Source organism: Canis lupus, chromosome 25 (assembly GCF_048164855.1).
Source record: "Canis lupus baileyi chromosome 25, mCanLup2.hap1, whole genome shotgun sequence".
In the NCBI taxonomy this organism is placed as follows: Eukaryota; Metazoa; Chordata; class Mammalia; order Carnivora; family Canidae; genus Canis; species Canis lupus.
The window spans coordinates 17,532,641-17,558,690 of record NC_132862.1 but is presented as its reverse complement, the minus strand read 5'-3'; the positions used below and the strand labels follow the sequence as shown (position 1 = coordinate 17,558,690).

The 26,050-nt window shown below is 39.8% G+C and overlaps 1 protein-coding gene across 6 annotated transcripts in view; it reads right to left on the bottom strand.

Annotated features, from left to right (window-relative positions):
• Positions 1-1,768: 1,768 nt before the first annotated feature.
• Positions 1,769-26,050, bottom strand: part of DENND5B (DENN domain containing 5B) — a 199,930-nt gene continuing 175,648 nt past the window's right edge. For all 6 annotated transcript variants that reach the window (XM_072798441.1, XM_072798442.1, XM_072798443.1 and 3 more), the window contains 8 exons: positions 24,280-24,401; positions 20,883-21,028; positions 19,086-19,204; positions 17,538-17,725; positions 11,991-12,073; positions 11,645-11,771; positions 9,566-9,740; positions 1,769-6,618 (listed from right to left, as the gene is read on the bottom strand). In XM_072798441.1, coding sequence (XP_072654542.1) covers positions 6,435-6,618; positions 9,566-9,740; positions 11,645-11,771; positions 11,991-12,073; positions 17,538-17,725; positions 19,086-19,204; positions 20,883-21,028; positions 24,280-24,401 — 1,144 coding nt within the window. In that variant the 3' untranslated portion in view covers positions 1,769-6,434. The remainder of the gene's footprint in view (positions 6,619-9,565; positions 9,741-11,644; positions 11,772-11,990; positions 12,074-17,537; positions 17,726-19,085; positions 19,205-20,882; positions 21,029-24,279; positions 24,402-26,050) is intronic.

The following is a 26,050-nucleotide window of genomic DNA, read 5'->3' as shown; positions in this document are numbered from 1 at the left end:
TGGACTTGAACTGCAAGTCTTCTCTGAGTGCCCGACCTGCCAGCCTACCCTGCAGAGTTTGGATTTACCAAGTCTCTACAATTGCATGAGCCAATTCCTTAAAGTCTCTACATACACACACCATCTCTTGGTTCTGTTTCTGGGGAGAACTCTCATACATAGTTTTTTACATTATTATTATTATTATTAAAAGGTTTTGTTTATTCATGAGAGACACACAGAGAGGTAGAGACACAGGCAGAGGGAGAAGCAGGCTCCATGCAGGGAGCCCAACGTGGGACCAATCCTAGGACCCCAGGATCACACCCTGAGCCGAAGGGAGGGGCCAAACTGCTGAGCCACCCAGTGATCCCAGTTTTTACATTAAAACACCCCTTTTGGGGCACCTGGCTGGCTCAGCAGGTAGAGAATGCAACTTGATTTCAAGGTCATTAATTCAAGCCCTACAGTGAGCATAGAGCTTACTTAAAAAAATAAAAATATAAAAATTTAAAAAACACCTCTCTTCAAATAGCTGTGTGGTTTCTGTCTCTTGATTGGACACTGACAAATCCTCATCCACATATGCAAATGCCTACTAAGCTTTTCTACTGGGATATCTAACAGGTATTCTAAACTTAGGTCCAATAGTAAGCTTTTTTTTTTGTTTTGTTTTTACCTTTTAAAGATTTATTTATGAGAGAGAGGGAGGAGAGAGAGACAGCATGTGGGGAGGAGCCAAAGGTGAGGGAATGAAGTAGACTCCGCTAAGCCCAGGGCCTGATGCGAGGCTTGATCTCATCACCCGAGATCATGATGTGAGCCCATATCAGTAGTTGGATGCTTAATCAACTGAGCCACCAGGTGCCCCCAAAACATAAGCTTTTGATATTGATCCTAACTTGTTTCTCCTGCACTTTCCCAATTTCAGTAATGCCTGGAACCATTTTCAGTGAGGAGGCCTTCTCTGGCTAACCCACTTATAATTGCAGTCCCCCTCCAGGCAGCCCTAATCACACTTTCAATCTCTTCTTTGTTATCTTATTGTTAACTACAATGTGTATTACTTCTCATGTTTATTGTGTAACTCTTCCATTAGAATATAAAATCCAAAAAAAAAAAAAAATTCTGTAACAGCAGGAATTTGATGTTTAAAATGCCATGTGTGAAAATAAAAATAAAATGCTAGGTGTCCATAACTTAATGCAACGATTTAAGTAATGCTTACAGTGAGTAGCCAATGAATCTTTGCTTTCTATTTTTATCGTAGACTATAATGGTAGTTATGTTTGAGTGTTTTGTTTAAGAAATCCTTCCCTTGGGACGCCTGGATGGCTCAGCGGTTGAGCGCCTGCCTTTAATCTGGGGCATGATCCTGGAGTTGCAGGATCGAATCCCACATCGGGCTCCCTGCATGGAGCCTGCTTCTTCCTCTATGTCTCTGCCTCTCCCTCTGTGTCTCTCATGAGTAAATAAATAGAATCTTAAAAAAAAAAAAAAAAGAAGAAAAAAAGAAATCTTTCCCTTTTCCAGGTTCATAAATACATTCTGTATTTTCTTCTAAAACGTTTGTTTTTCCTTTTTAATTTAGGTTATTAGGTCAAGAATTGATTATTCCGTATGGTGTGAAGTAGTTTCAAAAATTTTTTTAAAACCATTAACCATTTCTGGATAACCAGTTGCACAGCAGGCTGTATGTTTACTATATAATGGTTTCGGTTTGTTTCTCTACTTTTGAAGTCCCTTGCCGCTCAGTATTAAGATTGTATAATAACAAAGCAAAACAAAGTATCAACCCCACAGTTTTATTTGTAAAGAACAAAGCATGAAAAGTCATATTTAAATGTACTCCAAAACCTGAAAAACCCACGTCAGTTTCTCTGATATGTATGTTAAAGTGCTTGATATCACAATACTCTTTAAATTTTATATTATGTTCAGATGAGGAAAAAAAAATCCAGTTCTGATGCATTGTTAACAATACAAAGAAACACAATATAATTTAAATGCAGAAATGTTCATTTTTTAAAAAGATACACAGGGTACATTTATACAGGGTTCAAGTGTAACACAGAGAGTTTTTTCTATGTTTAACACCCTCATTTGATTGACAACAGAACTCCTTACCATACCTCTCTACTGTCAACAAGATTTGGTTTGGATTAGACCGGAGCCACATACATATACATTCAGGAAAATGGATGAAGTGAGATTCTCTCCTACCATAACCCAAGGATGCCCTGGGTTCCTTCAAATGAGGAGAAACTTTTTGATACATATTTTTTCTCACTCTGGTGTCAACTGCTCAATGTGATACATTTCTGGAGCTAAGCTTTACTCTGTCCTTGAGAGGATGATCAGCTCAAGGAAGATCTGGGAGTAGGAGTTTCTTGGATTCCTCCGATCACATCATCAGCACTCTTTTCAAAAAGGCTTGGAAATCCAAGAGATTTATAAATGTGTTTTAATAGGAATAAGGGACCTAGAAGCTTATTATTTGTTTCCATCTCCTTATAAGCTAAATGGTGGTGTAACAAACACTTATGTAAGGAACAGGGAGGGGCTTCAAAACAAACTGATGACTTTGGGAACAGGATTCACTTTATAAAAGTAGAGAGGAGCTCGAGACCATTCTCAATGAAGGTGTGTTAATACTGAACTATAAATAGCTAAGGTTCAGATTGTCCTTTCAACATAGTGAAAAGGATAGCTTCTGCAAACCTCACAGAGAAAATACTCACAATTCTCAAAATGAAAATCTACTGAAAGATCATAAATCTTAGCAGAAAGAAGATATTTCAATTAAGCGCTATACTCTCAATGCTGTCAAATAAATACTTCCCTGGGGATCTGAGGTCCTCGTCTGTTGCCTCATGTTTCAAAATATCTTAGAGGTGTCAACATAGACTACACATAAACTGTTAAGTATAGTCTCTACCCCTCTTTCACTTAAATTCACATACCACAGTGCTTTATTTCAAAAAAAGGAAAAACAAGCAATTCAGTATTTCCCCTGTATCATTCACGTAGTGTGACAGTTCATTACAATTCTTTTTTAAAAACGCAGGTTAAAGTAAATACCACAGAGTCACAAAGGTTCAAAAACGTGTGAGAGGTTTAAAATAAATTTTAGAGGCAACTGCAAACTTTTGCACATTTCAGGTTTCTTATATCAAATTCTTGATCCCAGTGGGAAAGAGGAAGAACTTTTGTTCCCTGTAGGCCAACCAGAACCCCACTTTATGCCACTCCACACTGAGCCTGGGTCATCTTTAAGGTGCTCGTGAGCCCCAACCAGGGCACTGCTTTCCAGAGTCACACGTAATATACCAACAACAGTGTCGTGCCACCGTCGGAAAGCTTCCCATTAGGAGGTTTGGGACATTTGGAAAACACTTCAAAATCAGATGTTTCAAGAGGGAACATTTTTGGCAATTATTTCATTTCATTTCATTTTATTATTATTATTTTTTAATCGATTATTTCATTTTAAAACAATTTCCTCTCAAGCTATTATTATGTGAAAATACTAATTATGGTTCCAGGCATTACTTTTAATTTATTCTGAGGAAAAAAAAGTCAATTATAAAATTGTTTTTTACTTAACTTTAACTTTGAGGTGTGATTATGAAGCAACATACTAATTCAAAAAATTAATATAGCAAAAAGGATACCTCTAACTGGGTACGGTCCTTCCAAAAGTTAGCTATATACACTTATTCTGGTAAGGGTTCTGCTACTGTCCTGTTCAAAATATCCTGGTATTGGCTTAGAGACAGTGATAAGCCACATAAGAACGAAGTCTTATTTCTTCAGAGTTGTTTCTTTTGTGACCTCAAACTCTGCATAAGCATCCTTTTTATTCATTAGCTTGGATCCTAAGGACTTTTTGTTTCCAAATATGAAATTTCTTCTGAAAGCCTGAGATTTACCATAACTGGCCAATATTCAGAAGAATGGGCTGTAGGCTATTCAAGCAGCTCACAAGGAGGTCCCTACCTGTTTGGAGCCCTGGCTGTATCACTGGAATAAGTATATGGGCTTCCAAGGGGACCAATTTAGAGGGCCCAGCATTCTAGAGGATGTGTCAATTCTGGTGTGACTATTTCTTTTGAAATTGGTCATTTCCACTGTTATGGTCATACTACACAAAGTGGGATAAGGCTTTAGGTATAACTTTTTTGGGGGTACTACTTTTTAATGTAATGTTTTTATTCACAGGCCCCAAATCCAATTTTGCTCCCAGTTTTTATAACAGCTATAATTCTCAACCACTTGAGAACAATCTGTTAAAATGAATGTTAATTCTTATAAACGACTATTATAAATGAATATTAACACGTATTTACTAGCTGTTTGGGTGGATCCAGGGGTAGAAAGACTATTAACATGAATGCCTCTGAGCTTTGGTGTAATAAAAGACATGAGTTCTAGACTCTTGCGTTGTCACTGATCAGCTGTGGGGCTAAGTATTTAACCTCTCTGATCCTCAAGTGTACCCATCTATAAAACGATGACTCAATGCTAGCATGCTAACCTAGGTCATCTCTCAGCTGCCCAGTGTGTGCCAGAAATACGGCCTTATGAGAAAAGTAGTAAGAATAAAACTCTGCACTGATCATTCTATGGTTTCTGATGACTGCAACACAAGAACCCTGTGGGAAATAGGTCTGGATGCCTCCCATGACAGACTTTCCACGTCCCTGGAAGAGCTACACCAATGCAGATACCCTTTTGCCCCAGGAGAACAAATCTCCAGTCTACCCAGGTCACCCAGAATAATCTTCTTAAACCCTTTCCATGGGTTTCTAAATGCTGCCTTCAACTCCCACACTGCTCTGCAAGTACTAAGTCACATATTAAAAGGGGATGCGCCTTGGTTACCCCGGCCGAATACAGTGTTTGATAAAGGGAGTGAGGCACTTGTTTCATTACCTTCTTCCTCAAGGAAATAAGGGAAACAACACTGCTGGCTAAAGCCCAGGACCCTCAAGTTTGTACAAAGGTCCTGAGAGGCCATGGCTTTGCTTCTCAGCCACAACTGGGAATAAAACCCAGAGCTCTGCTGAGGCAATTTCACTGCTAACAACGTGTGAATGCCTAATTAGTTACAGGACCTGCCATAAATGAAGACTTAAGGTAATGAGCTAACACCACATTTATTTAACTTCCTTATAAAATACCAAGCTGGAAAGTTACAATGTTTGGTCTTTCAAAACTGTTGCCTCTTGTTCTGCTTCCATTTTTGTCCATCTATGCTTTCCTAGCTGTTACCTTTTCTGGGCCAGTTGTTTTATATTATTACCCCTTCTTAAAAAGGAACACAGAACTTGCCCTGAAACACCCAGAAAGGGTTCATTCTTTCTCTTTCCCAGTTATTTGCATTATCATGGTCAACAAATACTTTCACAAAAACATTCCAAGCTACACAGAGCCCTCCTCCTTCTTAGACATTCCTTCCATTTCCTGAGAGGGGGATGGGCTCAGGAAGGGGGGCTGCTGGAACCTAACAAAGACAGGGTTGGAGATTATCCTGGAGGTAAGGAACTGCTGCAGGGTTTAGATGGCCAAATTAGCAGTCCAGAATCAAACTGCCGATTGCAGTTCTTATAACTAGGAGATCAACACTTTGAAATTCACATCTCTTCAAAGTACCTCACATAACAAGAATAAAAATGCCAAGAATGAAGCTAGTCTAGGCTAATCTTTCCAAAGTGTAAAGAAGTTATAATCCTACAATTTAACATACTTCTCGGGGCTTTGTGTTCTCTTTCCAGTTCAGCCAAGCTCCTGGGGTCCAGTATTTAAAATATTTGAATTGTATCATTATCTTGTGCCGGTGGAAAAATTTTTCCAAAAGACTGGAAAAATGACTCAATTCAAATGTATGAAACCATGTGTAACTTAAAAATAGAAGTGAGGACTATCACATACAGTAGGTAAAGCTGTTTACATTCACAATACAAAGGATTGGACTCGCCAGGATGGATGGCGATGACGTAACAATGCATTCTGGGTTCCTTTGTGATACCTGGAGGGAAAAAAAAAGCCCAACTGGGTTGCACTGTAATTACATGTTTACTGGCTTCTTCCTGGCTAGCACCACTCTTCCCCTCCCCAACTCCCAATGCGGTTGAGCTACTTATTTTAAGTCACAGGAATATTCAATCTAAGAAAAGTATCTTATTAGAGTAATATAATTTCTTAAAGAAGATAGCATATTTACACACATCTAACACATGAAAATACTCTATTTTATACTAAATTCCAGGTTCAAATGAACTACAATACAGCATTTTGCCTTGTCTGCAGTGTGAGGATTATTCAGATTGGGGAATACTGCATGATGCCCCTGCAGTGACTCACTACCTTGTCAGACAAGTCCAAATCAGTCCCCATAGCTGGGGAAGGTTCAGGAACAAGGGGTCTGGACTGAGAGTTTCTAGTCATTTGGGTTACACATCCACTCCTTTGATGAGTGATCCTTCCAAGACTATGGTGAAGTCCTGAATGGTCTGCAGAATGCGGATGAGAGAGTTGACAGTCATGCGGTCTCGCAGGAGGGCACTTTCCTCGTACATTCGGGTAATGGCAGGACACTCAGCCAAGAGTGGGATCCACTGTGGGAGCAGGCGATCCCTACAGATTCAAAGAAAAAGAAGTCCTGAGCCCTGCTGACCTTGCTGCAGAACACACATATGAAAGATTTCAATGGGAAGGAGTAGGGCTGGAGGGAGCAAAATCTAGGCAAGTTCTGAAGTCAGCAGAGAGGAAACCAAAGTCAAGAATTTGGAAATTGCTGGTTAAATGTCATTTTGTGTTTCTTTTTTACTAGGGTGATACTCAGACATCTGTGGCAAGGTATGCCCAAATATACTGACTCTTTGGGAAGAAAGACTGACTACATTAAACAGTTGGGATTAGCATTTAAAAAAAAAAACTGACACAATGTAACAAGGAACAAAATCAAAGCAGAAAAATACTAAGTAGATTTTACAAACCAAAATAGGGGTTGCACTGGTCTAATAAGTCAGATCAGTAAAGAGATAAATGAAGATAAGGATCATGTTCAAAAGGAATTTTATTTTTAATTTTTAAAAAATATTTTATTTATTTGAGAAAGTGCACAAGTGAGCATGAGTGGGCAGGTGGAAAGGGGGGAGAGGCAGAGGGAAAGGGAGCAGCAGATTCCCAGTTGAGCAGGGAGCCCAATGTGGGGATCCATCCTAAGTACCCTGGGATCATGAGCCAAAGGCAGATGCTTAACCATCTGAGACACCCAGGCGTCCCTCCAAAGAAATTATATTTCTCTCTCTCTTTCTTTTCTTTCTTTCTTTCTTTCTTTTTCTTTCTTTCTTTTCTTTTCTTTCTTTTTCTTTCTTTCTCTTTCTTTCTTTCTTTCTTTCTTTCTTTCTTTCTTTCTTTCTTTCTTTCTTTCTTTCTTTCTTTCTTTTCTTTCTCCTTCCTTCCTTCCTTTCCTTCTCTCCTTCCTTCCTTCCTTCCTTCCTTCCTTCCTTCCTTCCTTCCTTCCTTTCTTTCTTTTTTTCTTTCTTTCTTTCTTTCCTTCCTTCCTTCTCTCTCTCTCTCTCTTTCTTTCTTTCTTTCTTTCTCTCTTTCTTTTTCTCTTTCTCTCTCACAAGAAACACACAGAGAGAAGCAGATACATAGGCAGAGGGAGAAGCAGGTTCCCTGTGGGAAGCCTGATGTGGGACTTGATCCCGGACCCAGGATCACGCCCTGAGTCGAAGGCAGACGCTCAACCACTGAGCTACCCCCTCAAAAGGAATTTTAAAAGCATAGCTGAAATTGGCCCCTTTTATTATGAAGAAATACAGAACTTAGTTCTATAAACCAGTTGTTCCAGGAGGATAACATCTCAACCTCTGGTGTGTCTTGACGTTAATTATCTGTCACTAAGTATCTAAGACATCTTTACTGAGCATCTCTCAATATGCCTTTCCCCTTCCCCCTCCCCTTTTTAAAAGTTTTTGTATAGTCTCTACACCCAACGTGGGGCTCGAACTCATGACCCTGAGTTTAAAAGTCACATACTCTTCTGACTAAGCCAGCCAGGCACCTTACAACATGCCTTTCATGACAAGAGCAGCCATAACCAGGCCATCCTGAATCTCTTGTTGGGGCTCTAGGGCTGCAGAAAGAAACAAACACGCAAAGATAACTTAATCTTTTTCTTGGGGTGCTTGGGAGGCTCAGTCCTTTAAACGTCTAGCTCTTGATTTTGGCTTAGGTCGTGATCTCAGGGTTGAAATCGAGTCCCGTGTCAGGTTCCACACTCAGCTGGTAGTCTGCTTGAGATTCTCTTTCTCCCTTGCCCTCTGCCCCTCCCTTGTACTTTCTGTCTCCAAATAGATAAATCAATCTTAAAAAAAAAAATAAAACAAGCTTATTCTAAAGGTCTATGTGTTTCATTTCTTACAACTGTGATAGTTGTTTTAAAATGAATGGAATTTACAGCTCCTGTGCATCATTTTCAAAAAATAAATGGATAGGGAATTGTCTTAAAGAGAAGACTTTATATAGTTAAAGAAACAGGTTCCACGCAGGGAGCCTGATGTGGGACTTGATCCTCGGTCTCCAGGATCAGGCCCTGGGCTGAAGGTGGCGCTAAACAGCTGAGCCACTGGGGCTGCCCTAGAATGTTACTAAATTTAAAGCAACATGGTGGTATACTGTAAATATATATGCATCTGCTGGTGTGTCAAATTCCTTACCAAACTACCTACTGCCTATCTACCTACCTTTGGAGCCAGTGTAGTAGAATGGTTCAGAGTCCTCAAATGAGACTGGGTATAAATCTTGGCCCTGCCTCTTTTTTTTTTTTTTTTTTTTTTTTTTTTAAAGTTTTTTATTTATTTATGATAGGCAACAGTGAGAGAGAGAGAGGCAGAGACACAGGCAGAGGGAGAAGCAGGCTCCATGCACCGGGAGCCTGACGTGGGATTCGATCCCGGGTCTCCAGGATCGCGCCCTGGGCCAAAGGCAGGCGCCAAACCGCTGCGCCACCCAGGGATCCCCATTGGCCCTGCCTCTTTCTGGCTGTATAACCTTGGGAAAGTGGGATCCCTGGGTGGCGCAGCGGTTTAGCGCCTGCCTTCGGCCCAGGGCGCGATCCTGGAGACCCGGGATCGAATCCCACGTCGGGCTCCCGGTGCATGGAGCCTGCTTCTCCCTCTGCCTATGTCTCTGCCTCTCTCTCTCTCTGTGTGTGACTATCATAAATAAATAAAATTAAAAAAAAAAAAAAAAAAAAAAGATAACCTTGGGAAAGTTTGTTAACTTAGCTGTGCCTCATCTATTTTCTGTGTTCTCATCTACACAATGAGGTTACCAGTTGCTACTTCAGGTAGTGTGGTAGTGAAGTGATAGGAGGATTAAATGAGAGAATGAACGTAATACATTTAGCAAAGGGCCAGCACGTAGCAAGGATCCAATAAACAGTAGTGTCATAATAAAACTAGGAATGAAAGAAGCCCACGGGAGAGCTTTGGAAGGAGCATGATACACCCTTCTAGATTCTTGTCCAACACATAACAAAGATAGGGAAAGTCAAGAATTGGCTTTATACCGTGTTCCAAGGCAAACTAAAATCTGGAATTTGCCGTCCTTTCCAATGTTCCTGGGTGCAGTATTAATAGCATTTACATAGTGACAGAAGGTCTTGCAGGATGATTTCTGAATAAGGACATCATCTTCATTGTCTAGAATCTGGTCAGTGGTTTCAAAATAAGCAACCGCTTTCTCTGGGGAAGGGAGTCAGAATGATATCACAATACACATTAATACTTCATGTACAGAAAGAGTAATCACTTAGTTTATTTTGGAAATAGTAATGATGCTTTGCATTATAGTCCAGAAACCAAAATCATTACTTTATCATTGGTTTCACAAGGAATTATAGAGATCCATGTTTCCCAGTGGAACAATATGCTCCCAGGAGTTTATTTTCTAATCTAGACCACATTCCAAAAGGATAGAAAGTTTACTCTCCTTAGAATACCTTCAAGCAATGGAAATTGCCAAAAAAGAAAAAAAATGGACTCCTCTATCAAGAATCTTCTAGGAGTAACCAGCCAATACATAGTAGCCATTAAGATGGTGCCCTCTGTTGTGGTTATAGAATGGCTAATACTTTGCAACAAAATCCTTGAAATGGAACTGATTATTGGGGGATGGAGGTGACTGGGTGACGGGCACTGAGGTGGGCACTTGATGGGATGAGCACTGGGTGTTATTCTATATGTTGGCAAATTGAACACCAATAAAAAAATAAATTTATAAAAAACAAAAAACAAAGAAATGGAACTGATTAGGAAATCTGAGGAAGAGATATGTATGCATATCAGAAACAGGAGCAGTAAGATTCTAGGCATTCCAAAAGAAAAAAAAAATCACTCCTGGAGGCCTAGCTCTGTCAACCTTTTCTTTGTCTAAAAATTCTAACTTGGATAAAATCAACTACTTCATCTAGACCATATTTACAAGACACAAAATGATTAATCACCCCTCTAAAAAAACTAGGAATTCTAGAAGAACCGCATACCAAAATAAAGATTACAAAGCTTATTTAGCATGCTGGAGCAGCACACTCCAACAGAACTTTGTGAGATGAATGAAATGTTCTATAACTGCAAGGTTCAATTTAATAGCTCCTAGGTAAGGCAGGTGTGACTAAAGAAGTGAATTTTAAATTTAATTTAAATTAAATCAGTTTAAATTTAAATAGCCACATGTAGCTAGTGGTTACCATACTGAACAGTATTAAGCTAGAATAATCCTTCTAAAACCTAAGTTATATTATGTCACTCACTCCTGACTCAAAGCCTTCTAATGATTTCCTATTTCAATCATGATAAAGACCAAAGTCCTTCCAACGGCCTAGAAATTCCTCAAGCACCTGGCTCTGGCAGTAAACAGCCTTCTCTCCCAATATCCTCTAACTCTGTCTCCCTCACTCTGCCCCAGTCACACTAGTCTTGCTATTCCATGAAAAGGCCAAGCACACTTTCACCTTGGGACCTCTGCCCTAGCAGTTCTCCCAGCCTGCAGTGCTCTTTTCTGATATCCACATGGCTTGATTCCTCAATTCCCTAAAAATCTGTGTTCAAATGTCACCTTGTCCACAAAGCATCTAACTGCCCCACTTAAGAGCACTCTCCACTCCATGTCCTGTCACTCTGCTCTATTTTTTTTCAGATCAACCATCGCCTTCTAACATACTAGATGAATCACATACTTGTTGTGTCTTTGTGTATTGTCTGGGTTCCTGCCCCCACTAGAATATAAGTTTGTCAACCATAGCAATTTCTGTGTTTTACTTATCTCTAGATGTGTTATCTTTCTTTTTAAAGTAAGCTCTATACTCAATGGAGGGCTTGAACTCATGACCCCGAGATTAAGAGTCCCATGCTCTACCAACTGAGCCATCCAGGTGCCCCCTGATGTATATCTCAAGCATCCAGAATAGTGTCTGGAATATTATGGACACTATAAATACTTGCTGACTGAATGAAAAGCTAATTTGATATTTATTTCAAAAAATGTACTCCATTGTCACTAACTTTTATTTGCTTTAACTCCTGGATCTTTGAGTTTTCTAAGAAACGTTTCAGTGACCTTATAACAACACACATCTGCTTTGATTTACCTATGAAGTCCCAGATGAAGACATTCTTGTGAAAGATGCGGGCAGATTTGAACCCATGATGGAAGACTTGTTCAAGTGCCACAACCAGTCCATTTTCTCCACACAGCAACACCGTGAGGCTTCCTCTCTGTAAAGCGAAATATGCAGTGCCAAAGAATAATCTGCTGCATTTATGTTTAAGAAGACACTAGAGAAACAGGTGCTGAGTGAGGGCAACGATGAAGCATGTTTTGTAGCTATTACAAAGCTTACAAATAAAAATTAACATGCCCTCTCTACTGCCTTATGTAATATGTATAAAAATGGCTTTAAAATCCTTTATATTAAGTGTTATAGACTATCATACCTCTTTTTCAGGTTTGTGAAAATGTTTCACAATATTGTTCACAGCTTCTCCAATTCCTTCTTGGATCTGTCCAGCATTGGGTTCTGAAAAAATAATGAACAGTGGCTGAATTCTCATGCAAGGGAAATAAACCAAAGTACTATGGGGTATCACCTGTGTCCACCCATGCAGGAAACACTTCACCACAGCAGGCTGGCTTGTCAGGGACTCTGTGAAACTTGCCTCAGGCCAGTTTGGCCAAGTGGGAGGCATCTTGGCACAAAGGAAAAGAATCCAAGAGACCCTTAGATTCAAATCCCAATCTTGCCACTTGCAATCTATAACTTTGGTTAAATGTCTAACTTCTTCTGAGTCTGAATTGCGTTAACCTAAAATAGGGAAAATATACATCTCATGTGTCACTGGATAAAGTGAATGAGATATGACAGATGTCAATCCCTGGCATGGCACCTGTCACACAATGCTAGCAAGCCCCTGGATCTGAGGAGTGAGATGGGAAAGACCCATAGCATCATTCCTTAGGTATCTCCTTAGCCTATCTACCTGAGTCCCTTATTGGGCAAAGAAAGGTTTGTGAAGCTCTGAATGGCTAATCTGAAATCTGTTTTTTTTTTTTTTTTAAAGATTTTATTTATTTATTCATGAGACACACAGAGAGTGAGAGACACAGACACAGGCAGAGAGAGAAGCAGGCTCCATGCAGGGAGCCTGATGCGAGACTCGATCCCAGGTCTCCAGAATCACACCCTGGGGTGAAGGCGGCGCTAAACCATTGAGCCACCCGGGCTACCCTGAAATCTGTGTTTTTGCTATTGTGCTTTAAGTAAAGGGAAGGGGTGCCTGGTTGGCTCAGTTGGCTAAGTGTCTGCCTTCAGGTCAGGTCATAATCCAAGAATCCCAGGATCGAGCTCCACATTGGGCTCCCTGCTTGGCAGGGGAGTCTGCTTCTCCCTCTACTCCACCCCCTGCTCATGTTCTCTCATTTTCTTTCTCTCTCAAATAAATAATTAAAATCTTTAAAAAATAATAAAATAAAGGGAAGAGGACAGCCAGGTATACTGAGGCACCTAAAGCCCAGAACTGCTTCCCTTTCTGGCTACTCAGTCCATCTGAGCACTGCTTCGTTTGCCCTGCCTGCACACTCTCAGGCCCTGTTCTTTTTTTTTTTTTTTAAGATTTATTTATTCTCTCACAGACTGAGAGAGGGGCAGAGACATAGGCAGAGGGAGAAGCAGGCTCCCTGCAGGGAGCCCGGTGTGGGGCTCGATCCTGGATCCCGGGGTCATGAGCTGAGCAGAAGGCAGGTGCCCAACCGCTGAGCCACCCAGGCATCTCTCAGGCCCTGTTCTTGAGGGAGGTGTGCTGGGCTGCTTGAATGGGACCTAAATTGCCTTTGCCTCCCTAACCCCAAGAATGGTTAAGAAGAAAAAGGATTTTAGGGACAAAGTAGGTAACAAGAGAAAAATTAAATATTTGATAATTTCTTGTGGTGATTAACTACTAAATTTAATACATGTCATACCATAAAGGACAAGCTACACATTCTAGTGTTTAAGAATCTTTGTCATACTGCTGGAGGATTTCTCACATAAAACACTCTTCAGGTAAAGCTCAAGTTAAGTTTTTTCTATACCAATAATGATTGAAGGACTGACTGATAACTGTGGCCTCTTCAGCTGCTAGTTATTTTTTTTCCTTTTTCTGAATATATATATTTTTAATTTCTTAAAGTAATCTCTTTGCACAGGATGGAGCTTAAACTCATGACCCCATGATCAAGAATCATATATGATCTGACTAAGCCAGTCAGGTGTCCCTGTTTCTCTTTTAAACATGCAAATCTATTTTGAAAACTTTTATTCATTCTAAAACAGCACTGTACTAATCAGTAGTATTTTATTTTATTTGTTTTTAAAGATTTCATTTTTTACATTAATCCCTACACCCAACATGGAACTCAAGATCAAGGTCTTATGCTCTACTGATTGAGCCAGCCAGGTGCCTCTAATCAATAGTATTTTAAAACTCATTATTTAAAATTTTCTACTCATTGGAGGCACCTGGCCTTCGACTTGGGTCATAATCTCTGGGTCCTAGGATCCGGCCTGCATCGGGCTCCCTGCTTGGCCAGGAGTCTGTTTCTCTCTCTGCCCTCCCCCTGATAAATTCTATCTGCCCCCTCAGATAAATTAATAGAATCTTAAAAAAAAAAAGAATTTTCTACTTATTGAGTAAGGAAAGGAAATATGACCAAAAGTGGGAGATAAGGCCTCTCAAAACAGTAATGTCCCACTTAAACTGGGACTGTTTTAGAAGTTGTAATAATTTGGATGGACTGGGTTGAAATCTCTCAACTTACTCTTTTAAGTAAATTTAGGATTACATACAATAAATTCACCAATTTTAAGTGCAATTTGATGAACTTTGATAGATGTATAGTCATGCAAGCACCACAATCATAATGTAGAAAATTTCCACCAACCCCAAAAAACTCCCCATGCTCCTTTTTGGTCAATCCTCTTCCCTAACTCTCAACTCCTGGCAACTGCTGCTCATGCTTTCTATCATTATTATATTGCCTTTTCTAGAATTTAGTATAAATGGAACCGTATAGCACCTTGTTCTTTGTTTCTGTTCTCTTTCACATACAGTAATGCTTCTGAGATTCACCCATGTGTTGTTAGATGTATCAAGTTTGTTCATTTTTATATGTTGCAGAGTGGCATGCCACTGAGTAGATACAGCATGCTCTGCTTATCCACCATTCCCCAGCTGGTGGATACTGGGTTGTTTCCATTTTTGACTAGTATGAATGAAGCTCCTATGAACATCTGACTACAATCTTAGTGTAGCTACATGTATTAATTTCTCTTGAGTAAAAGTTTAGGAGTGGGATTCTGTGTCAAGTGTATGCTACCGGTCCGCATGTCTTTATAAGAAACTGCCAGACTATTTTTCCTCTTGCATTCCCACTAGCAATGTCTGAGCATTCTGCTGCTCTCCATCCTTACCAGTATTTGGTGTTACCAGTCTTTGTAATTTTAGTTTTTCTAGTTAGTGTGTGGTGTCAAGTTTACTTTTGAAGGCAACAAGGAATTAGGAATCAGGGGAATAATTGGAGAAAGAATAGGGGGGATTTTTAGACTCTATCATTCTAATAGTTAATATATCACCATATGCTAATATATGGATAGGGACGGAAAATACCCAAGGAAACCTCTTTGTTGGTAAACTAAGGAACTCTCAGGTACTGTTGTTATTCTACCTACGGCTTTACTGTCCATGGCTGAAATAAAACCACTTCACTGATGAACTTCTATAATTTTTCACTAAATCCTACTTGCCTGTTTTAGTTTTCTGTGGCTCCTGTAATAGATTACCACCAATGTGTTGTCTTAAAACAACAGAAATCTATTCTGTCATAGTCCTGAAGTGCCACAAGTTGGAAATTATCACCAGGCAGAAATTAAGACAGGGCCACACTCCCTCTGCAGGCTTCATAGAAGAACACGTTCCCCACCTCTTTAAGCTTCTGGTGGCTGCTGGCATTCCCTGGCTGGTGGTTGGATCACTCCAATTTCGGCCTCCCTAAGAATATGTGTGACTGCATTTAGGGCCCACCTACACAATCCAGGATAATCTCCCTATCCCAAGGCCCTTAACTTAATTACATTTACAAAGATCTTTTTTCGAAATAAAGTAACATTTACTGATTTTGGGGATTAGGATCTAATACCTTTGGGAGACATTATTCACCCTACTAACGCTCACATAAGCATAAATTGGAAGTTTATGGTAGTATTAAAAATGGCATATGGGGATCCCTGGGTGGCGCAGCGGTTTGGCGCCTGCCTTTGGCCCAGGGCGCGATCCTGGAGACCCGGGATCGAATCCCACGTCAGGCTCCCGGTGCATGGAGCCTGCTTCTCCCTCTGCCTGTGTCTCTGCCTCCCTCTCTCTCTCTCTCTCTATGTGACTATCATAAATAAAAAAAAAAAAAAAATTAAAAAAAAAAAAAAAAAAAATGGCATATGTGGGCAGCCCAGGTGGCTCAGCGGTTTAGTGCTGCTTTCTGCCCAGGGCGTGATCCTGGAGACCCAGGATCAAGTCCCACATCGGGCTCCCTGCATGGAGCCTGCTTCTCCCTCTGCCTGTGTCTCTGCCTCTCTCTCTCTCTCTCTCTCTTTCTCTCTCTCTCTGTCTCTCATAAAAACAAAAACAAAACAAACAAAAAAAAAAGGATGTGCACAGCATCCTATCCACAGAAGTCACTCCTTTATAGATTTTTTTTTTAAAGATTTATTTATTCATTCATTCAGAGAGAGTGAGAGAGAGGCAGAGACACAGGCAGAGGGAGAAGCAGGCTCCATGCAGGAAGCCCGATGTGGGACTCGATCCCGGGTCTCCAGGATCACACCCCAGGCCGCAGGCGGCGCTAAACCGCTGCGCCACCAGGGCTACCCAAGTCACTCCTTTATAGTATTTTATTACTTCTGTAGGAAGATAGGGGTGGGGAGAGGAATTTTTAGATTTTCTCTTAGAAAAAGGGGTTCTGAATAGTTAGATATAGCTCTTTGGGAGTATTGTAATATGAACTGTCTTTATTCCTTAAGGTTTTTGTTTTTAAAGTACAATCTACTGTACAAGGTGGGACTTGAACTTACAACCCCAAGATCAAGAGTTGCATGCTTTACTGACTGAGCCAGCCAGGAGCCCTTCCTCCTTTAGGTTTTAGTCAAAATATTACTTACCCACATTTTCATAGCTTAATCAAAACAGCATACAGTTTTTATTTTTTATTTAAAAGCTATGATTTTTCAAAAGATGTTATTTATTTATTCATGAGACACACACAGAGAGAGGCTGAGACACAGGCAGAGGGAAAAGCAGGCTCCACGCAGGGAGCCCAATGTGGGATTGGATCCCAGGACCCTAGATCACACCCTGAGTCAAAGGCAGATGCTCAACCACTGAGCCACCCAGGTATCCCTTATTTGATTTTAAAATCTAAATTCTTCAGGCTTTTTTTCGGAGGGGGGATTGTGAATCTTTTATTTTAAAAAATATTTTATTTAAATTCAATTTGCCAACATATAACACCTAGTGCTCATCTCATCAAGTGCCCTCCTTAGAATTCTTCAGGCTTTTAATTAAATTCTTGCCCCATTTTTTGTTCCTCTCTCCTTCCTTTTCTTTTAAAGATTTTATTTATTCATGAGAGACAGAGAGAGACAGAGAGAGGCAGAGACACAGGTAGAGGCAGAAGCAGGCTCCATGCAGGGAGCCCGACGTGGGACTGGATCCTGGGACAGGGATCACGCCTTGTGCCAAAGGCAGACGTTCAACCACTGAGCCATTCAGGAGTCCCTCTGGAGTCCTTCTCCCTCTCTTTTTCAAACTGTTTGCTCAAATTAATTTTCCTTAGCTTTCTTCTTTTTAATCTATCTTACTGCAATTCATTAATGCAACAGTTTCCTGTGAAATGGCTGCATGATGCCTGCAACATCTGAGGTACACTGAAAATTTAACAATAATGATGGTACTTACTCGTAGTTTTTCCTGTCAGTGAAGTGATGCTCAGTCTCCGAGCTGAGGTGGGGGATTTCTGCTGGGGTGGAGTCCGACACTGCTTTACCAGGTCCTCATCTGCCACTGAGGTCATCAGTTCCCCAATAAGGATCCTTTCCAGGCTTCCATCATCAACGCCTTTCCCCAGCCACCGCCCACATGGGAACCTTGTAGGTCAGAAAAACAACTCCATCACCAACCAGTATTTTACTAGTTTTAGTCCGAATTTTTAAAATATTTATTTATTTATAAGAGACAGAGAGGGAGAGGGAGAGAGAGAGAAAGAGAGAGAGAGAGGCAGAGACACAGGCAGAGGGAGAAGCAGGCTCCATGCAGGGAGCCAGACGTGGGACTCGATCCCGGGTCTCCAGGATCACGCCCTGGGCTGAAGGTGGCACTAAACTGCTGCGCCACCCAAGGTTGTCCTAGTCAGAATTTTTTAAATGACACCATGGATGAAACCCATCATTTTAGTGCCTATGGGTTGTTTTCTAAATTTTAATTTTAAAATTTCAGACACACAGAAAAGTAGAGAGTATTGTATAAGACACTCAGATTCTTATCACCTGACTTAATGTTTTGCCATATGCTTTGTTTTTATTTTGTGCTGAAGTATTTTATTTCTTTTTTAAAGACTTTATTTATTTATTTTTTGAGAGAGAGAGCACAAGCAGCCTGAGGGGCATAAGGGGAAGCAGGCTCTCTGCCAAGCAGGGAGCCCAATGCAGGGCTCGATCTTGGGACTCCCGGATCATGACACAACCTAAGGGCAGTGGCCCAACTGATGAGCCACCCAGGCGTCCCATATGTTCAAACATTTAAAGTCCACTTCACACATCAGGGTATTTCACCCCTAAAGCCACTTCAGTATGAATCTCTGAAAAATACATTCTTATACAGCCAGAAATTGTTATTACATTCTGCCAAATTAAAAGGACTCAATATTTTCTATATCTAACCTATATTAAAATTCTGTGGTTAGTTCTTCTGACAAGAATATTTTCAAACTAGAAGTTAATGTGGGAGTTGAGTTACAGGAGAAAACAGAGTATTTCCAAAGAGGAGTGCCAGCTAGTAGAGTCCAAAAGACCCTTTCTTCTTACTTAAATTAGTAACCTCAAGCTTCCCTCCTCCCCCCTTTTTAAATCAGAGTTATATCAATCTTTCTTTTCCAACACTTGTGGACTAGGCATTCAGAGCAAACACAATCGATTTTTTGAAAGTTTTTTTGGGGCAATTTTGTATTACATAAAAAGTAAAACTAAACAACCCCAAAACCTAAACTAAAATTATGAGGGCAGTGAGAAAGCTTTAGAAAGAAAACAATTCTTTTTTTAAAGTTTATTATTATTTTTTTTAGTAATCTCTACACCCAACAGGGGGCTGAAACTCACGACCCTGAGATCGAGTCACATGTTCTTCTGACTGAACCAGCCAGGCACCTCAGAAATAAAACAATTCTTCAACCTTTTCTTGTCTAAAGTGTCTCAAAGAAATAATTCTGAGTTCTCAAGGACATTTACTTACCTGTACGTATGTCCTGTGATCTCATTTCTGACCATGACACAGTCCACTAGCCATTTGGCTAACAGTCCTGAGTTATCATGACCAATCTGAACGGTGGTCAGCTTCCCCAAGTTCTGGCACTGTAGGGACAGGACCAGAAGTTATTCAGAGCCTGATTCCACATCCACTACCTTTTAGCTTTAGTCGTATATTTTGGTTCCATATAATTTAATAATTGCAGAGGACCATCCTGCATAATGTGCTCTTCTTTCCACTAGAGAGATATATTCACATCTAATATATCCCATCTAATGAGACAAGTGGGACACATAGGGACATTATCAAATGAGAAGACTGTACAAGGTGCTAAACTAGAGATGTAAATACGTACTAGAAAAACAATGGAAAAGGAAAAATTATTTCTAACTGGGGAACCCAGACTATGTGCCTTTAGGATGAGAAGAATTCCAAGAAGTGGCAAAAGAATGCTATTTAGATTCAGTTACAGTGAGGTCAGGAAAACGACTACAGATATTAAAAAAAAAAAATACTGACATGGCTATTTTTCTGTTTCTAATAAAATGCCAAGGCAGAACTGGCCTTAAACCTCATCTACTAGAAGTCTTGAGGCTATCATAAAAAAAATATAGTTATCAATGTTTCCTGGCTGTTGGTGGACACGTACAAAAGAAAGCAATGATAATAGTAAAAAATAAATGTCAATTAAATTCTGACTTTATTTTTTAAAAAGATTTTACTTATTTATTCATGAGAGACACAAAGAGAGGCAGAGACACAGGCAGAGGGAGCAGCACGATGCAGGAGCCTGATGCAGGACTTGATCCTTAAGACTCTGGGATCATGTCCTGAGCCGAAGGCAGATGCTCAACCACTGAGCCAGCCAGGAGTCCTGAATTCTGACTTTTAAATTCTGATAAAATATCACAAACCACCCAACTGACTATGTATGGTTAGGAACATCAGAGCTATGAGCTCTTAAAGCCCTTGACTTCTTCGTATCAAGGTGAGAAGACATAGCCATCCAGGTGAGGGAGGATGGAAACAGAATGATGGAACTTACAGAGTTTATGTTCCATGCTTGCTAGTCAAAGAGAAGTCAAGGATTTTAATCTTTTATATGCTAAAACAGGCTCCTGGGTGTGCTATGACTGAGTGGAAACTGCTATTCCTAGACCCCCAAGGAACATGAGAACAGGACATTCAGTTAGTACTCCTTCCCTCCCGAAACAAGAACAGGTATTTGTCTTCTTCCTGCATGCCAGGATCAACACACATGTGGGTTCAAAGATAGGAGAATACTTCGCCAGGCGGGACCTGAAAACTGACTATAATATTATATACCTAAAATAGAGGTATTTTTATAGAACCATGGGGTTTACAAGCCATAAGCATGGATGTCAGCTCTCCTGTCTTTTTGTCCTTTTGTGCAGGTTCAGGCAGGGAGCATTTTACAGTAAGGAAGAGAACCACTGTGGGAAAGGCATTTACTTGAATGTTCCCTAGCTGCCCACTTCTGTGCTAGGCACCAGCAATCATGAAATGGGACCTAGCAACGCCAAAAGTATTCCACTGCAAGTAGAAAAATAGAGCTTAATAATTAAAATTATAGCAATAAAAATACAAAACCAATTACTGTGTTTAAGACCACTTTAGTTGTATACTCACAAAAACTATCCTGCATGCTTGAGTACTCCTTTATATTATTTGATTTGAGGAAAAATGAAAAAGCAAAACTGGAATCCTTGTGTAGAACTATGTATGATATTTTCTGCTAAGAAAAGTATCAGTTGAACCCACCTCAAAAGTCATTTCGAGGAGGTTTTTGGGAATCTGCATTACTCCTGTGTCTCCTAGCTCTCCTGATACACAGATCCAAGGGTTCGATGTGATGATCGCATTGCTCAGTTTTTTGATGGGGATGATCACTGACCTATATGGAATCACTGAAAGAACAATACTGAAGTTAATTAAATATTACAATAAAATACTCCTGATAATAAAGCAAGTATATATATTAATGACTTTGTTGCCTTTCACAGATAGTTTGCTCTTTATGATTTATCAATATGTACTTAAACAAAAAGCAGAGATCACCTCTTCCAGTCTAAAAAGATGAGGTCCAGTTTAAAAACCACAAATCCCAATACTTGTGTTGGTTTCTGTGCCATATATATATATCTCACCAGGTATGTATGGCATGCAGAGTATCACCATGGTGATATGCATAACCTCTACATTTATAAAAAAAAAACAACAATCTCCGGCACTAATACCAGAACTGACGGCTATACAGAATTTTCATTAACGTTTTAAATGTTGTTCTAAAATCAAGTATACAAATAAACATGGTTACTGATATGGTTCATATGTAAAAGGGGGTGAATGACTTCTTGGGACAGTATCCCCTTGTTGCTAATTTTCTTGCACAATGTTTCAGAACGTTCCCATTCCAATTTTACAGCACAATATGCAAAGCCAAGAGTAGTAAAAACAATGCCATTCTGGACAAAACATAAAGTCTATAAACCACAATTTGGAAGGCTATTAAGGCCACTCAGGTACAAGAGGAGTCCCGGGGAAAGAAAGATGTGTGAAACCTTTTCCTTAGGGTCTTCAAAAGGCACACCACTAGATGTCACTGTCCTATCACTGTCTTTTGCTCAGAGTAGCAAGATAAAGTTAGAAACTGCACATTCCTTTCATCCTCTTTTAAAAATGGGGATGGCTCAAACACACTGGAGCATTTTTATCCCTCAGAGTCATATTTGTGTTTGTTTTTTTTTAAAGCAGGGTAGAATCAATTTTTGTTGGTATCTTTGGGATTTCTGCTCATTTAGTCAGAAGAAGAGGTATTAGAAGCCCTCCTTCAATGACCTATACATAGGATGATACATATCTATTGGACAAGGTGCCCAGATACAGCCTCAGAAAAATGAGATCATGGTTGAGTGCACTCTTAGATGAGGAAACTGAATGGGATAAATGGTTCATTTCCCTAATTTTACACAGACGACTTTCTTTATGTTGGGTGAATAACCTCCCTTTCGCCTTTTTATTTTGACCGAAGGAAAGGAAAATGTCAGAGGAAAGGCCGAACTTTCACGGTTTAGTAATCATCAGAATCAAATGGGTTTTGAAACTGAAAGCAGAAGAGGTTAGTGCAAGACTTTATTTTAGGTGCCAGAGGCTTCGCTCATTCCTTTCACTGAGAGGATTAGAAAAGCTACGAAAAAAAAAAGGGTTTAAGGTCAACAGTTCTGTGGCTGCAAAGGGACCACAGATGCACAACAGTGATTACATAAAGTATAAAAGGACTAATATTATTAAACTTAAAATATTTCTTTCATGAAGATCTTAATTCCTTGAAGTTACTTATATGAAATCTACAGATATGAGTAGGGTCTTAGGAGTCCTACCTACCTCTGCTATTTCTTCTGTTTTAAAACTGTACATAACATCTTAGCTTTTTTGTTTAAAGATGTATTATTTGGAAGGATTAGAGGTGGTAGAGGGAGAGAGAATCTCAAGCAGACTCCCCACTGAGTGGGGAGCTGGACATGGGGCTCAATCTCACAACCCTGAGATCACGACCTGAGCTGAAATCAAAAGTCAGGTGCTTAACCAACTATGCCACCCAGGTGCTCCTAACATCTTAGCTTCTTATACCAGCAGTAATGTATTAAACTGATTGATGGTTTAGGTACTAATGGATAGTTGACAGATATTACTGGTTGGCCCAATACCCCAGTTTAGCTCCATTTTTCCTTGTCTGCCTCTATCAGAGACTAGAAAGCCAAAACCTACAAAATTTTGGCCAGTGAAATGTTATATTTAGTGGGATCTCTTAGAAAATCCTGTTTTTCTAGCACAAGTGCTGCTTTTTCCTCCTTGACATTCCTTCCTTCTTCCTGCTAGAAGATGGATTGAGAATAGCCATCTTGTGGCCATGAGGTGATGAGCACTCACTGAGGACTGTGTAGGGAGAGAGGAACACAGACAGACCCTGGTTCCGTGAACATACTGTAGACTATCTTGAAACTTATTATATAAGAAATATGAAACTACCAATTTGTTTAAAGCACCATTTTCCAAGTTTCTGATTCTTGTAGCTAAACACAATTCCTAACTCATACAAGTAAAATTTCTCCAAAGTGGGGAAGGGGAGCCACTGAACATAATAATTAGTATTGGTGAACAGAATAAATGCCCTAATTTGATTTTCTTTTCTTTTTTTTTTTAAAGATTTATTTATTTATGATACACATAGAGAGAGAGAGAGGCAGAGACACAGGCAGAGGGAAAAGCAGACTCCATGCCGGGAGCCCGATGCAGGACTCGATCCCGGGACCCCAGGATCGCGCCCTGGGCCAAAGGCAGGCGTGAAACCGCTGAGCCACCCAGGGATCCCCTGATTTTCTATCAAACACACATCTCCAGTCAGCATTTCCTCTCTCTACAGACCTACATTATTCAGTAAGGTCTTTCTGAATCATCCAAGTTTAATTATGTTCACATTACTATATGCTGATTTAAAAAATTTTATGTTTTATGTAAGATATTGGACCATTTAATAAAATATTCCTTCTTCTTCTTCTTCTTTCTTTTTTTAAAGTAAGCTTTAGGCCCAGCATGGGGCTTGAACTCATGACCTTGAGATCAAGAGTACCATGCTCCACTGACTGAGCCAGTCAGGTATCTCTAATCAAACATTCCTTTTTAATATTCATTCCATTTCCTACTGGAGACTAGGCTTCCTGGGAAGCAGAGAGAGTCAGAAATCAGCATAAGGGATGTTGTTCCTGGGAAGACCATATGCCTGCGAGAGAAGTTGAGCTTGTTGCAGTCCCAGTGAAGTCCTCAGTGGATCCCAAGGTTAAGTTCTCAAAAGCGCTTGGCAGTCCTAGGATGCTGGCTTGCCTTGCTAGGAGGGATCATCTTGGGCAGGGGTTCGGGGTGGTGGATAGTTTGTTCTGGTGAGGCACTCCCCACAGGGGCTGACAGCTGATGGCTGCCTTCCCACAGCACTCCCAGCTGCTGGGGCACAACCTTCATTCCTCAATAGAGGTCTGGAGCCTGCCTCACTCACAGTGTCTATCTCACTGTACTATCATATATCTCACTTTTAAAAACATAAACTCTATTCCATTAGTCGCCTGAGCAACTCTTCACTTAGTAGCCAGTTCTCCAGACTTACTGATAGTGGTGAACACACTGGTGAAGCAGAAGTAGTCAACAGCATTGAGGGAAAGAAGATGGTAAAGAAACTGCTCTCTTTCTTCTTCACAACGTAGAAAAGCATAACGCTTATAAAGCTTCCTAGGAATGAGTACAAAATAATAGTATATTTTTCTTGCTTTTCATTATGCTTGCACTAAAAACAAATACTTAGTAAAAGCCAAATACATTAATTTTACTTTTGGGACTCAGTCCTAAGAATATAATATGAAATATGGGCAAGGTTTACTCATAGATATCCACTAAAATGTTATTTGTAAATGGAAAAATATATCATGATACATGCATACACTGGAATACTGTATGAGCATTAAAAATAAAGTTTAGGAAAAGTTTTAATAACAACAAAACTACTATTAAAAATAGTAATTTTTATTAAGCACTTACATTTAAGCACTTTCCAAGTGTTTTATAGTTATCCATACATTTAATTCTCATGATTACCCTATGAAGTATCAGTCTATTAGCATTTTCATTTTATAAATTAGGAAAACAGAGATACAAAAAAGTTAAGTATCTTGTCCAAAGTCATTCAAATAGTAAATAACAAAGGCAGTATTTGAACAAAGGCATTCAGTCTTCAGAGCTTGAACTCTTATGATATAATGAAATGTTTATAATACACTAAGCTAAAAAAAAGGATGATACTCGGGAGCCCAGCTGGCTCAGTCAGTGGAGCATGCAACTCTCAATCTCAGGGTTATGAGTTCGAGCCCCATGTTGGGTATAGAGATTACTTATAAATAAAATCTTAAAAAATAATAAAGTATGATACTGAATTGTAAATCAATATAATCTTAACTAAGAGAGCATGCATAGAAGAAAGTACAGAAGAAAATATCTGAGATATTTACTATTTACCTTTATGTAACAGGATTTTTTTCTTATGCATATATGTATCTGTAAACTCTGTGCCACACATGGGGCTTGAACTCATGACTTCTAGATTAAGAGTCGCATGGCTCTGCCTACGAAGCCAGCCAGGCACCTCCAGGTGCCCAACAATTATGCAGAAGGATTTTAAGTGATTATTATAATTTTCTTCTACTTTGGCCACAGTGGCCATGAATGGCTTATAATAGGCAGGGATGGGTAAGGGGAGTAACCAGTTTCAGAGAACAAGATCAGATTCATAGGCTATATTTCACTTTGCATTTTTTATCAAACTCTTTGGACATTAAAATGCTTCGGGGGTAAGCAACCCAATGTGTTATGATGATGAGACTGCAACACACTATCAAGTTTGAGATCTTTGCTGAATTTTTTGCATAGCTTTGCTCTAAAGACCTAAGTCTTCAGCCTTCAAACTAGCTCTTATATATTATGTAGATGATGCATTTCATCAAAGAGTATTTCTTGATGGAGTAGAGAGAAACCTATCAAACAGTTAGCAATGAACTAACATGCACTTGATTGCTTTCCTGGCTCTGACCTATTGAATGTAAACATTGGTAAGACTCTCAGAAGAAACATATTAAGGCGGACTTTTTCTTTCTTTCTTTCTTTTTTTTTTGCTACTTAAAGTTTTGTTGTGATCTTTACAATATTATATGAGGTTTACATATATTCAAACTATCTTTTGGATGTTACTGTCAGCCTGTGTTAGTTTTTTTTCTGGTTGAGAACAGAGCAATCTGGCCTTCGGATGTCAAGTTCGGTGTGTCCTCACAGGTAAAATCAAATACTATGTCAAACAACAGATGTTCCAAAGCACATGCCTGTTAGAAAGG